The 15,615-nt window shown below is 41.6% G+C and overlaps 1 protein-coding gene across 1 annotated transcript in view; it reads left to right on the forward strand.

Annotated features, from left to right (window-relative positions):
* The window catches only part of HOOK3 (hook microtubule tethering protein 3), a 97,877-nt gene that overhangs the window by 31,757 nt on the left and 50,505 nt on the right, over positions 1–15,615 (forward strand). The window contains exons 4-8 of the mRNA XM_060086225.1: positions 416–466; positions 2,048–2,180; positions 5,506–5,573; positions 12,444–12,506; positions 13,729–13,812. Of these exons, the coding sequence (XP_059942208.1) occupies positions 416–466; positions 2,048–2,180; positions 5,506–5,573; positions 12,444–12,506; positions 13,729–13,812 (399 nt within the window). The remainder of the gene's footprint in view (positions 1–415; positions 467–2,047; positions 2,181–5,505; positions 5,574–12,443; positions 12,507–13,728; positions 13,813–15,615) is intronic.

A 15,615-nucleotide genomic window follows, 5' to 3' on the forward strand; every position in this document is an offset into this window, starting at 1 on the left:
TAGAACTTACCCTCTATGTAAGATGCAACTCTACTTTTCTGGGTAAAACAGCACTGAGCTCAAGTCTTCAGTAAGGATGACACATTTTTTCTTTCCATGCAGAAGATCTACGTAATTTAATCTTACTGTTAGGTCTTGTTCAGTTACCTTCGAATTTTTGGCAGTGTGGTTAGAACATTGAAATTTTAACATAATTGGATACTTAATTTGCTTTATAAATCTCTTAAATCAAATAAATTAAGCCACTGATAAGTCTTTTTTATGATAGTAATTCAAATGTACCGTTAGAATTTTATTTTTTATGTTTACTTTATGATTAATAAGAATGATTAGTTGATTCAGAAATTTTTTAGGTTAAACTATATTTTCATCTGTGATTGCCTTTTACCCAGTTGTTTTCTCTCTCTTTAAACAGATAAGCAATTTAAAGAAAATTTTGAAAGGAATCCTGGATTACAATCATGAGGTAAGGAGTTTTTTTCTTTCTGCTTGGAAGTATTACTGTAGGGTGGTTTAATCTTACAATATTTTACAGCAGTTTCAAGTAAAGGAAATATTACCTTAATATTAATAATCAGCTTTATCTTCCATTGTATGGTCTCTAAGATGTTGGTTCAAAAAGCTGGTTCACCAGCTATTAGGTGATGACTAGATAATCTTTTTCACTCTAATATGGATAGTTTGTGAGTGGTTACTTATTTATGTTAAACTTTCCCTTCTGCTGTCCATTAACTCTCTCCTTTCTTCCCTTACTCGTGAAGGTGGCTTAGGGTCCACGCATACTTACTAACAAGTCCTGTGCCTACTTCCATTTTATTCCTCGGCAAACCCCTATCCCTAGATGAACTCAGTTTATCCTCTGAGTCTGCATCAGAACGGTCAGGATGTCGCTGGGGGAAAAAATCAGGCAGTGGAACTAGTTTTACTTTAAATTTCATGATCGCAGATGTCAAGTGGACACAACATAGCCTAGAAACACCTGTGTTATTTCCTTACTGTTTTTTCCCGACAAGCTTACGTGCATTTAAACCTACATCTATACTTACGTTATCTGTCTTCACCTCAGTATGTGACTCTGCCGTCCACCCTACTATTCAAGTCCAAAGCCTACAGATCATCCTGCAGTCCTTCCTTCATTTGCTATCATCAGCAAGACCTATAGTTAAATCTCCAAAATACAGTTTTCTCTGTTTCCGCTGCCACCACCCTCTACCGAGCCATCACCAGCTTTTGCTTAGATTACTCGCGGAGTGTGCCCTGATTTCACTCCTGCCCCGCTACAGTCTATTCTCCACTCTCAAGCCAGGATGATCTTTTAAAAAGGAGAATTTATGTCACTCTCATCCTCCAAGTCATCTTCCATGGTTTCCCGTCGCATCGAGAATCAGATCCACACTTCTTACTCGGAGCCACCGGATACCGCGTGACCCCTCTCACCTCCTCTTTCCCTTCTCCTTCCTTACCCATCACACTACAGCCACATTCATCCTGCTCCTGTGCTTTTAGAATCTTCTTTTTTCACTGTAGGGTTATCAGACAGAAACCTACCCATTTGTCTAAATGTGTCATTTCATTTGGGGCCAGTTTCCCCATGAAGGACGCCTCCATTCTCTTTCCTTATGTGGGTGTCTTGTTATCAGTATTTTGGAGTCAAACGGAGTGAAGGTGGCCAGGGGAGTCTTCCTGTTGTGGGCATGAACCTATATTGAACTTCTGCTCTTTCTGGTGCCCCCTGGTTCAGAACCTCTCAGGGTCTACTTCTCTGGAGAGTGCACATCCAGTCTTTCTGGGGGAGGTGGAGGGGTCAGTAGTACTCAGTTTCTTTGCTCAGTGTACATACCACATACCAGATGAGGGGCTAAGTTGGTGTGACTCAGGATAGTTATAATTTATGTATGGGAGGTATAAATAGAAATTGGGAGTGAGATTGGCTTAACTGCTCTCCTCTTAGCAGTGAGTTTCTGGTGCTGACAGACCAATCTCTATCAAGTATTTTATTTGGTCATATAGATGTCAATGCAATTCTCATGTTTTCATCTGTGTCCAGATTTTAGGGCAGCAAATCAATGACTTTACTCTCCCTGACGTGAACCTTATCGGGGAGCATTCTGACGCCGCGGAGCTGGGGAGGATGCTCCAGCTCATCTTAGGCTGTGCTGTCAACTGTGACCAGAAGCAAGGTAACTTATTTGATGTTAGCGTATGCATGTAAAATGATTAAGGAAAGTAACACACACTATATTTTATATATAAATCACACGTACAAACAATAACATCTTAAGGCCCCCCACAAAGTATGCCATTTTCTATGATTTTTGCTAGTAATCTGTTTTCAAGCTTAAAAGAGTTTTACAGGTTAGAATAAATTTGATTATGATGATGTTCTTCCCCTCTCTGCAAGACTGCATAATTCTTTGAGTAGATTATTTTTAACTACACTGAATGTAATGAAGTTTACTGTTAATTGGACAAGGTCCAGCCAAATTAATTAACAATTAATTAATAATAGTTCAGCTATAGGAATGTAAAGATCGATATTGTAGATTGCACGTGCAAAGGGTTTACTTCACAAACATTTACTGAATTCGTGCATCGCACTGGGGCTTGGAACACAGTGTCAGAGAAAACCGATACAGAACCTGCCCTCACAGAACTTGCACTTGAGTGGGGTGGGCATTTCTAAGTAGAACCCTTGACTTTAAAAGGCAGATGAAAAATTATTTAATGTAGTTCATTGAATTCAGATAAGAATTTCTTATGTATTTATTCTGTTAGGAGATTCATCAGCTCTTGGAGATGTGTAGCTGTTAAGAGTTGGCTAATTATTTATTACAGGGTGTGCATAGGAGAGGACAAGGATGTTACCTGTATCCGTCGTTCTGTGGGAAGGCAATCGAAATTTGTTGAGCTTCTCACACAGACCAAGTGTTCTGTGTAACACCTAGCTTGAGGTTTTCCCTAAAAGTTACATAAATGATGAAAAATTTGAACAGGATTTTAACCTCTCACTGTCCAGAGGGCATGCTCTGGTCTCAGGAACACAGCAGAGAGCCTGGATCAGATGCACTTCTGAGTTGCCGAGTGTTACCTGTCACTGCCCTGGGGGCCCGGCCTGTTTCCTCGTCTGCAGAGGGAGGGCACGACAGCTGGTCGTCGTGGGGAGTCGGTGAAACGGTGTGTGTGTTTGCTTTGTAACCCGTAGCGCACCGCAGACACAAGGGCTCTGTGTTTAGAGGCTGTTTCTCAGTTCCTAGAAGTGAGGCGTTGGCTCGGTGTGCGTTTCTCTTGGCTATCTGACTTGTCAAATTGGGGCACACAAGTGGTGGTGTATTTGAAAAAGCAGAGATTAGCAGTAAAAACGCACTAAAAATAATATTTACCGAGTTCTCCCTCCTGCCTGGTTAACAGAACAAACAGCACTTTTTACAAGTTGGGAAACTGAGACTCCTGTGTATTGTTTGCCTTGCCCAAGATCTCTTGCCCGTGAGAGGCTCGCGAGGACAAAAACGCGTGTCTCCCACATTAGAACTAAACGCTCTTTGTACTGAGCTGAGCTGTAGGCTTTGGACCTAGACGCTCACTTTGCAGGACAGACTCCCAGGCGTAGCCCAGCTCATTCTCCACGGCCTCCTGGATCTGCCAGTAATCATACGTACTTGGATTTTGGACTTTTAAGATGTAACTTTTTTTTTTTTTTAACTTTTCAAAACTAGTACCTTAACGCGGTTCTCATCATCATTTTATCATCCAGCATTTTACGGTGTTCGCGGGGAAGGGCCTTGACGTGGCAACACCGCTTCTTAACTAACGCTTCCCCTCTCACACCTGACTAACCTCGCCCCCGTCCCCGTCACACCCTTCACACCCACGGGGCTGTCGTCCGTCTTCCTCCCACGGCTGGGCCGCTGCCTCTCCCCGCCATGTTCCCAGTCTTTCATTCCGATCCCGGCTGTGCCAGCTGCTCTGTAGCCTGGGGATTCTGTGCTGGGTGCCTCGTACCCAACGCTCGTAGGACGCGCCTCACTAACAAACCAAACAAACAAAAAGTTCAGCTCAGACTAAAGGGATTCTTTTTTTTTTTTTTTTTTTTTTTTAACCGGAAAGCGGTTAAGTTATGATGCACGGTATTCCTGCTTTGGGCCTAAGAACGGTGCCTGTGGTTTAAGTGTGTCGTGTATACTTGCACGTGCATCATTGATTGGGTACCAGCATCCTTATGACAATACTTCCTTAAAAACATGCTTTGTTTAACTAAAAGCTTTGGCATTAACAACCAGAATGTCGTAATTTAATAGTGCTGTCAAAATTCTTTTTTTTTTTTTTAAAACAAGTTACCTGTCAAGCAAAGGACTACAGTTTGGCATTCCAAATCCATGAGTTTCTTGCCAGTAGGTCACTGTAACGATTGCACAGTAAGACTCTTTCATATAATATTAGAGTGCTGAGACTATTTTTTTTTTGGTGTTTTTTTTGGGTATAGGGTGGAGAGAGGCAGGTTGAGGCTATAATTTCCTAATGACTTTACGTTTTAAAATGTTTCTTATTGGGTGGGGATGGGGGTGTGATGAATTGGGAGATTGGGATTGACATGTATACACTAATGTGTATAAAATGGATGACTAATAAGAACCTGCTCTATGAAAAAAATAAAATAAAATTCAAAAATTCAAAAAAAAATGTTTCTTATTAAAATATATTTACCGTATTTGTTGAAATCCAGCTGGCCTATTGATTTTTTATGCTTAATACCTGTTTTTTCATCTATTATTGGATTTGAAAATAATGAAAACTACTTCCAGGGCTTTATTTAGAAGGCAAGAAATTTTTTTTTTTTCAACTTTGTCACTAGGAACAGCTAAGGGAGCCTTCTCTTTTTCGGCATTGGTGAGGGTAAAGTTGATGAAATTGATGCTTTAGCTTATTAGAGATTTGGGTCATTATTTTAAAGCCCAGGGTTACACAGTGTTTGTTTAACTATAGCGCCAGTCTCTATCTTAAATTCACCTTAATTCTTTGTCCTGAGCAGGTCTCAGTTTCCCTAAGTTTTTTTTTTTTAATTGTAGAAAATATTAAGGTAGAAATTATGTACAATTCAATACTTTGATGTCACATAAGAATAAAACACAGACATCAAAGTTTTATAACATGTAGCAAAGAATAATGTGAAAGATTTTTAGATTTTAGGAATAGTAATACAGAGTCCATTCCATTCTGGCCTTAGGCTGTACCGTTTCATTGTTTTACATTCCCGAGATCCTCCATTCCTGTGACCTTTAGCCGTAGCCTCAACTTTATGGGCGGGGCAGTTATTTTTAAGGAAGGATAAATAATGTGATTCTCAGCCTTTACTTTACCTATGACACATGTATTTAACCATATACGAGGAATTCCGAGGAAGAATCAAAACACAGGAAACTTCTTTTCAGAATTCATGAAGTGTTAGCCTTGACTCCCTTGATTGTCTATAACTTGAACACTGACATTCCAGGTTGTTCTCACTTTCAGAGTACATCCAAGCCATCATGATGATGGAGGAATCTGTCCAGCACGTTGTCATGACAGCCATCCAGGAGGTATGTTGGACCTTTGTGCTTACAGCTTGTGAGAAGTTAAAGGAGCAAGCATGAGTTTCAGTAATTGAAGTAGAAATTTTAAAAAGAGATTCTCCTACTCATTTTTTGAGAATTTTTTTCTTCGCACTTATGCTATAGCTTGTCTCATTTTTATTTAAACGTTAAATGTTTATCTTGGAATTATAGATATTCCGTAACTATTCCTCATTTTTTTTAAATGCTCTAATGAGTTAGGAATAGTAGACTAATTCCTAAAGCCATTAGGAATAATATCTATCTTAAACCAGCAGTCTGCCTCACACAAGTATTCGTTTCTTATTTGGAAGGAAATGGGTCTTCAACTCCAGCCAGACTCAAGGCAATTTCTAGATGAACATTTATTTGAAACTGTAGGAGGGGAAAAATGTTTTTTTCCTCTACCCTTTCAAGTTTTTAGCTGGAGCCTCTGTTAAAAACAAACAAATAAAAAAACAGATTAACGATAGAAGAGCATACAAATGTACTTAAGTTTTACACAACACAGGAGGCTTCATAAAGAAATGAAGATCAAAGAAGTGTTTCTTTTTTTTAAAAATTATTTTATTTATTTATTTTTGGCTGTGTTGGGTCTTTGTTGCTGCGCGCGGGCTTTCTCTAGTTGTGGCGAGCGGGGGCTACTCTTCCTTGTAGTGCGCGGGCTTCTTATTGTGGTGGCTTCTCTTGTTGCGGAGCACGGGGTCTAGGTGCGTGGGCTTCAGTAGTTGCGGCACGCGGGCTCAGTAGTTGTGGCTCGCGGGCTGTAGAGCACAGGGTCGGTAGTTGTGGCGCATGGGCTTAGTTGCACCGCGGTATGTGGGATCTTCCTGGACCAGGGATCAAACCCGTGTCCCCTGCATTGGCAGGCGGATTCTCAACCACTGCACCACCAGGGGAGCCCAAAGAGGTGTTTCAACTGGAGTGTTTTGATGCTGGATTTGGTGAAAAGTGGAAAGTCTCGTGGAAAAATGTGATAGGGCGAAAAACGGCAAGTCCTGTTTGTTCAGATTCCTTCCGCATCCCTCTGACTTTGGAGATACGGATACTCCTTTCCTCTGAGTATAGGGAGGGCGCCTCTCACGTGAGGGACTTAAGACCTGCTTCAGAGGAAGGTCAGAAAGTCTTTCCTGTCCCTGCTGTTTCTCAAATTCCTTCAGCTTGAAACATTCAACATGCCAAGCTGCCATATTTGGGGGTAGCATGTCCTGAACTCCATCAGGTGTCAGACATAGAACTATAAAAGTGAAAATGATCTTAAGATGGGAGAATTTTTTAATCATAGAAGTAACGGAAGAAATCTTTAAGGGAACTAAAATAGTATAGAATGTAAGTAACTAACAGAAAAAAATGCAACAGACAAACATGAAAAATGCTAAATGCAAATTAAGATAAAGTGTTTCCTTTTTTATTTTACTTTTTAAATTTTTTATTTAAAAAAGTTTTTTAACATCTTTATTGGAGTTAATTGCTTTACATTGCTGTGTTATATAACAAAGTGAATCAGCTCTATGTATACATGTATCCCCATTTCTCCTCCCTCTTGCGTCTCCCTCCCACCCCCACTTCCTATCCCCGCCGCAGGTGGTCACAAAGCACCGAGCTGATCTCCCTGTGCTATGAAGCATTTCCTTTTAAATCCGACCAACTGACTATGGATCCAGCAGTTCCCACTACCTCCTCAGATTTGATTATTTGCTGGAATGACTCATAGAACTCAGTAACAGTGACGGTTTATTACAGCAAAAGGATACGAATCAGAACCAGCCCCCCACCCCCCGAAATGGAGGTCTGGGAGGGTCCCAAACTCAGTCTCTGTTGTCCCCTCCCCGTGGAATCAAGACATGTCACCCTCCCAGCACATTACTGTGTGACAACACACACAGAGCTGCCACCCAGGGAAGCAAGCTCACCCGAGCTTTCATGTCCAGCGTTTTGTTGGTGTTTCATTTTATAGGTGTGATTGGTTGGATCATTGGCCACAAGGTTGAACTAAATTTCCAGCCCCTGTCTCCTCCCCAGAGGCCAGGCTGATATCAAGTGGCTCAAAGCCCCAACCCTCTCATATGCGGTTGGTTTTCCTGGCGTCACCAGCCCCCAACCAGAGTCATCTCCTAGCTTAAACTATCTAGGGACCCACCATGAATAACAAAGACACTCAGCAGAGAAATCCCAGAGATTTAGCGGCTACCTCCCAGTTACTCACTGGGGACAAAGGATTAGCCAAATTCACTATTATGCAGGACATTTCAGCAAAGCAAAGCTTTTAAGAGAGGATCCGTTTGTCAGTCAGCACTGATGGTAGGAGGGTAAACTAACAAAATGATGGTCACCCAAGCAAGAGATGAGTTTAATTTGCTCTGAAGTGGTCACGGGTTGGCTCCGTAGGCATCAGGGACGCAGCTTTCTTGCATCTTGTTGTCTGCCATCCCTACTGTGTGATTCCCACCCCGTGGTCAGCCGTGGCTGTTTGGCTTCCAGCCCTCACATTCACATTCCGGCCAGCAGGCAGGGCTGAAGGAAGGTTCTCCACTTCCTCTTAGTAAACTTCCAGGAATTCTCACTCCTGTTATCCAGCTGTTACTCACATTGCCACACAGGGAAGCTGGGGAATGTGGTCTTTTTTCCAAGTGGTCATGGACCCAGCCAAAATTTGAGGATTCTGTTACTAAGCAAAGACAGGAAAAATAATAAGGGGGCCACTAACTGTTCTGCCTTACTGTAATTGATCCTGTAATTTCACTTTTAGGAATTTATTCTGAGGAAATCTGAAATAGAGAGATGGATAGTGATAATCGTACTGGCAAGCGTTTATCTACACCTACTATGTGCTGATGATGCTGGTACTCGCTAACGCAGTACATTTTACGTGCATATTCATTTTGTTTATTTAGTAAATACTTATCGAGCACCTAGGATGCAGTAGGAGCTATAGGAGGCCTTCAGGATACAACTATGGAAAAGATAGACATGGCCTCTTGTCTCACAAAGTGTGATCTAAAGGGAAGAATGGCCAAACGAGCAATTCGAATACATCCAAAGCATTCAGAATGAAAAGTGCCGTGATGGGGAAGAGATAGTGGGACCTCAAAGGAGTGTGTCCCTCAGCGTGGGGATGCTGGGGAAGGGTTCTCAGCGAATGCGGCATCTCGTCTGAGCATTGGAGGAGGAGAAGAGGTCAGGAAGGGCACACGCTTGCGGTCCAGGAGGCAGCCGCATGGCATGGGGAGGTGTCGGAAGAAGCCTCAGCAGGCGCCGGGGGGGTGTGGGTGCTGGAGGCAAGGCAAGAGCCGTAAGGCCAGTAGGACGCTGAGCAGCTTTGTGGAAAGAGCTGGAATTTTGGAAACCAGTGAAGTGCTTTTTAAGGAGAAAATACACTGAAGTCTGTATTTGAGAAAATCCAGGCAGTGAGAAGAATGGATCGGAGGAAAACAAGGCTAGAAAAAGGGCGAGCAGTTGAGACCTTAGTAATTATCCGGTGAGGAACGATGGAAGCCTGAACTAGGTCATGGCGGCTGGGTGGAGAGAAGTGGACAGGTTTGAACCTTGTCAGAGCTTTACTTAATAGGCTTGGTGACTGATTGGGCCGTGGAGGAGGACGGGGTGGCTGGATAGAACTGTGGAGTTGAGGAAGGGCTTTTGTAAGATGATGGTCTGTATGTCTTTATTCAGCTGCAGCTGACTTTGATTTTTTTTTTTCTGTTGTGGTAAAATACACATAACATAAAGTTTACCATTTTCAAGATTTTGTAGCATGTGTCAATATCTAGTTCCTTTTCGTGGCTGAATGGTATTCCATGGTGTGGGTGTGCCACATCTTGTTTATCCAGTCATCATTTGATGGACGTTTGAGTTGTTTCCACCTTTTTGGTATTGCGAGTAGTGCTGCTGTGAACCTGAGTGTACGGGGTTGTTTTGAATACCTGTTTTTATTTTATTTTTTAAATAAATTTATTTATTTGTTTATTTATATATTTTTGGCTGTGTTGGGTCTTCGTTGCTGCATGCGGGTTTTCTCTAGTTGCAGTGAGCAGGGGTTACTCTTCGTTGTGATGTTCCAGCTTCTCATTGCGGTGGCTTCTCTTGTTGCGGAGCACAGGCTCTAGGTGCGCGACTTCTGTCGTTGTGGCATGTGGGCTCAGTAGTTGTGGCACACGGGTTTAGTTGCTCTGCGGCATGTGGCATCTTCCTGGACCAGGGCTCGAACCCGTGTCCCCTGCATTGGCAGGTGGATTCTTAACCACCAGGGAAGTCCGAGCACCTGTTTTTAATTCTTTTGCGTATATACCCAGAAATTGAATTTCTGGGTCACATGGTAATTCTATGTTTAACTTTTTGAGGAAGTGTCAGCACAGGTGTGTTTTCCACAGGTGCTGCACCGTTTTACATTCCCACCAGCAATGTGCTAAGAATTCTAATTTCTCTCCCTCATTGTCAACCCTTGTTATTGTCCATCTTCTTGATATTAGCCATCCTAGTGGATGTGAAGTGTTTTCTAATTGTGACTTACTTGTATTTCCCTAAAGACTAATGATGTTGAGCATCTTTTCATATGTTTGTTGGGCATTTGTATATTATCTTCTTTGGAGAAATGTGATTGGTAATCAAGTAAATGATAGTCTTTTAATTCTTTAAATGCTAATAGGAAGAAGCCACAGGAAAGAGCAAGATAGAGGTTGAGATAACAAGAGAGAGGATGATAAATAGTACAGGGTCTCTGAGAAGCTGGGAAGAGACAGGGTTGAGAGTGTATTACAACAAGATTGAAGAAGGAAAGGATGGGTATGAATGCTGCCAATTTTGTAGGTTAAGGTACAGGAAACTGGGGAATTTCTTATCTGGAGGCAAGGTTTTCTGATGAAGAGTAGTGGGGAGTTGGTGAGGTTTGAGAAGCAGGAAAGGTTTGGAATAATCTCTAAAGGGAACAAAGAGACTGCTGATTGGGGAAGCATAGCTGCACTTTGGGGGCAACTTTGAAGGCCCAGCTGAGATTGGAAACTATATATTATGTTTTATGGTTTAAAAAATACTTACTCTCTCAGTACTTAGCAGTCAGGATATATGGCCAGAAGAGATAGGCAGCTGGATTGGTCTTGGATTGAGATTTTGCCCCAGAGAACGTATTAAGGTAAGAGAATCGATTATATTGACAAAGTCATCACAATAATAGACCATGAAGTCTAGGCCAGAAAGAGAAGGTAACTGATTAAACAGATGATGAAGTGCGTAAGCTAAAGTATGAAGTGGGGAGATTTCCAAAAATAAGATGACGATGTTGGCAGAAGAAAGAGGAGTAGGCTTCAGGTAGGCAGAACAGTAATGTTCACCGTGGAGTCTAAGCAAAGTGAGGAAGAATGAACGTAAGATGGTGGGCTGTCAGTGAAAACCAGGGAGGAAGTCGGGAGGTATAGGACCTGGAAACCTCGTCGAGGTGGACATCCTAGCTGGGATTGACTGGGAGGAGGCTGTGTTCAGGGGGTCTTATTCACAGGTGCTGCTGTGTTGTGATAAGAACTAACATGTAACAATGGGGACTGGAAGAAAATACCTGTACTCCCGTCTGCCCCCCCGCACCCCCCGAATTAGATCCTTCCTCTCTGAGTGTCTGTCACAGCCCTCATCACGTGACACTGAATTTGTCTTTCTTACTTGAGCTGTGTGAAACCCATGGCACAGGTAGCTTCTTGAATAGTTCAGAATTATAGACGTGGTTATTTCTGGATGGTAGAATAATGGGTGTTTTCTCTTTGTATTTTTTCTGAATTTTATCTTCTCTACATTGGGTGTTATTTTTTTAATTGGAAGAAAAATCTTTTGAGCATCTTTTTATTAATATTCTTACAATAACAGCATAAAAAATTGAAGCCAGTATTCTTTTACTCTTTCTGAGATTTTTTTCCCTCCTAATTATGCTAAGGGACCTTCACTCTTGTCATGACATTAGTATAGAGCAGTGGTTCTCAGACTTCAGTGTGTGGTGCTGGGCCCTAACCCTAGCGTCTCTGATTCAGTCAATCTGGGCAGGGACCCAAGAATTTGCATTTCTGACACGTTCCTAGGCAATGCTGCTGTTGTTGGTTTGGGGACTTCTCAGTCAGTGTTGAGAACCACTGATGTAGAGGAAAAGGTACAGCTGAGCCTAACATTTCAGTCCTTTAGAGAGTGGAGTGAAGGCTGAAATGACAAGATCTCCCAGTAGTCTCTCCCCACGTTTCTAATTGTCCCTCTCTTTTGTCCTTCAGACAGAGCATAAGAAGGAAACGGGAGAAAATGGGGACATTTGAGTCTGCCCCTGACATTGGTCACAGTCAGAATTTTACCCCTTCTCCCCAAACCCTCACACACCCTCTGGATCTTCTCTGTGTGCAACACAAGGGTGAGAGAGGCTGAGACCTAGATTCGTGTGTATGTGCGTGTCATCACTGAACATTAGCGGTTAATTTAGGCTGATATTGATGTGACCCACGTTTATTCTTCAGAAATAGTTACTTAGTGTTACTGTTTTGTTTTTTTTTTACTGAAAAGTCAATATTTTAAATATTTAGCCACATTTTAACTTAAAGACTTGTCTTTTTAGTGGTAAGGATAAGTAATACTTGAGTCTCATGACTGGCCCTGCTGTGAAAATGCATACCAGAATTACACGTGTGATTTTAAGTGAAGGCTAATCCTGCAGCAAAACAAAGCTCCAGGCTGAAGAGCTTCAGTGTCTAGGAAAATGTTCCTTTTACATTTGTGATTTCATTGTAATTTTTATAATTCTATGGCAGCTGGGTGTTCATGTTTGTTGTTGTAAGTGTATTATATAGAATGTCACTTTTTTCTCGTGGTTGTAATCATTTAAATCTTAAATTTCAGCTGATGAGTAAAGAGTCTCCTGTCTCTGCTGGGAATGATGCCTATGTTGACCTTGATCGCCAGGTACCTGATCTTGCATTGTTTTTATCCATGCAGAGATTAAAGGGTGAACTTTAGATATTAATGAAAAGGATTTTTCAGTTGAAATTGCTTATGAAATATATTGGTATAATTCTTTATTTTTTACCTAAAATTCAAGAACTTAAGCCACTTTACTAATGGATATTACACACTTGTAATTAAATTTGTAATTTGTAATTAACATATTATTGCACAACCCACTTTAAAATAAATTAACCTCTTTAACTTACTATAATTCATGTTTTCTAGTGATGGTTTTTCTTTTTCCATTAGTGATATCTTTCTGTATGGTACGTTTAACACAATAGTTGCAGTCCTGGAAAATGGCATGCATTTAATCCTGTGATTTATTTATAATACAAAAGATATCTTACCTTTTATTTCATGTTATTCTTCCATTGAAGAAGTCTCCTCTACCCTTCATCTTTGTGAAGAAGTGAACTGTCTGGTTTTCACTGACCGCCCATCATCTTAGTTCATTCTTCCTCACTTTGCTTAGACTCCACGGTGAACATTACTGTTCTGCCTACCTGAAGCCTACTCCTCTTTCTTCTGCCAACATCGTCATCTTATTTTTGGAAATCTCCCCACTTCATACTTTAGCTTACGCACTTCATCATCTGTTTAATCAGTTACCTTCTCTTTCTGGCCTAGACTTCATGGTCTATTATTGTGATGATTTTGTCAAAATAATCGATTCTCTTACCTTAATACCTTCTCCCGGGCAAAATCTCAATCCAAGACCAATCCAGCTGCCTATCTCTTCTGGCCATATATCCTGACTGCTAAGTACTGAGAGAATAAATATTTTTTAAACCACACAATTGTGTTGAAATACATTAGCTATTTATTTTAACAATTGAACCCCTGTTCCTCTAGCACATATATATTTTACCAAGGTGAGATTTCTCAGTTATTACAGAATCAACATTACCAAGAACCAAGTATTCCTAGGAGATGTATAGGAAAACTTGATATGAGTAAAGAACCAATTTCCAAGTACAGAAAAGACAAGACTCCGGACGAAAAGATGTCTGCAGTTGGAAGAAACCCTTCTTTTGACTCGTGCAGAAGGGTTCTTGATTTCTCCCTGCCCCACAGAAAGAACACGGGGAAGCGTTTAATTCTGTATTGTACATGTGCGATCATTAGTTGTTGCCACGTCATATTGTGATGTTCACTGTAGCTCTTTGCTTCTACCCAGCTGAAGAAAACTTCAGAGGAACTGAATGAAGCTTTGTCGGCCAAGGAAGAAATTGCTCAAAGGTGCCATGAGTTGGATCTGCAGGTAAGAGATCTGGTTTTGCACCACCTGTTTGCAGCACGGCTCTGCATCCCACCATGTGCCCTGGGTCCCACGTGTGGTACAGTTTGGCTGTAACACAGCCCTAGTTCGAGAAGAAAAAGGAAACAGAGCCTGGAAAAAGAGTGCAGACTGAACAAAGGTCAGAGTTTTCCTTCCTTCTCACAGCCCCATCAAATTCGTAATAAATGAATTTAAAATGGGATAAGCCCACAAGAAAAGAAGAGCAAGAGAAGAGAGATCGGCTCTCAGGAGGGCTGGGGGAGATTTTTAAAAGCCCTGATTTGTAGCGTTTTCCAATTTCCATGGTATAAACACTCACAGCGACCAATTCCAACTGTTAATGGTTTAACAGTCGGCTCACCAGACTCCCGAATATTTAGCAAGCAGCTTGGTTATAGCCAGCAACAGCACACCACTGCTCATCATCAACCTCAGAAGGCCAAAAGGCAGTTGGATAAAGTGCCAAACGGCCTAAAAGGAGTAAAGAATGCAGTGGCCAAGAACACCTATAAAGGGGGAGGGAGCTGCTGTAGCTGAACCCCAGAGAGCCCCCATGCTTGGTGGAAGGCTGCAGCGAGGTGTAATGGGGTCTTCTGTAGGTGAGCTCAGCCCCATTGCCCGTCACCCGCTGCAGATACCCTGACCTGTAGCTGGTTTCTCAATCAGAGGGTTCTCTTCTAAAGAATTTAAGCAAACAGAAGTACAGGAGGTTAGACCGAGTATTAGTATTGCAGGGTAAGGCCTTTTCATTTTGACCTTTCTGGATTCTCTAATTTACAGAAAACCGATTCTTACATGTGAGGAAAATCTGCGTAACAAAAAAGAGAAGGGTCAAGATAAATAGGAAACTAGCCCTAGAGGAGGTGGAGAAATTGGGGTAGTAGAAGAGATTTTTCTTTTTAATTTTTTAATACCCTCGTGAAATTGGTGAAGATATCGCATCTATAAAATAAGGACAAGATGCTATTTTAAAAAGAAAAAGTCAGAGATAAGTAACACTAAAAATAGAAGTGTCAAAATAAAAAAATTCAATAGAATAGTTAAAAATAAAGTTGAAGAAATCTCTCCTAAATTAAAAGACAGAAAATAAGAAATAAAATTGTTTGTCTGGGATTTACCTCAAAATCAGGGAGGAGGGGGGAGTGGCTGGAAGTCCAGATGGGTGCACAATTGGCCATGTTTTGATACTTGTTAAAGCTGGGTAGTAGGTACACAGGGTTCGTGATATTTTATACTAGAAGCATTTTACCTTGAAAGGCGTAAGAGTTGGTCATTGCTTTGGATGCAGATAGGAAGAAGTGTGATCAGAGCACTGTCTGGGTTATGTAGTAAATACTGTTTACCTAGTCATAATGTTAAGTGCTGTTAATTGCTTTTCAGATTCTAAAATTCAGCTATACCCAAATGCAGTATTTTACAATAATGATAAATAAGAGTTGGTTGTTTTTATGAGCAGGATATAAATATTCTGTTTGACGGTGTAACGTTCAAGTCGTGCACTGGGATTGGCAGACTGCAGCCGGCCCTGTCTCGTGAGTAAAGTGGTAGCGCAGGCGGGCTTGTTCCTTGATGTGCTATCTCTGGTGCTTTCACGCTGCAGAGACAGGGTTGAGGACTCGCCACGAGACCTGTGGCTCTGAAAGCCTCAGCCGTTCACTGCCCTGTTCCTTACGGAAGAGTTTACCAGTCCCTGGTGGGAACAGATCGCAGAGCGAGTGGGGGGGCTGCAGAGAGGTTATGAGGAGATTGGTGGCAGCGCCATGACACACTCAGCCCTGCAGAAAG

This window comes from Mesoplodon densirostris, chromosome 20, assembly GCF_025265405.1.
Source record: "Mesoplodon densirostris isolate mMesDen1 chromosome 20, mMesDen1 primary haplotype, whole genome shotgun sequence".
NCBI classification, from domain to species: Eukaryota; Metazoa; Chordata; class Mammalia; order Artiodactyla; family Ziphiidae; genus Mesoplodon; species Mesoplodon densirostris.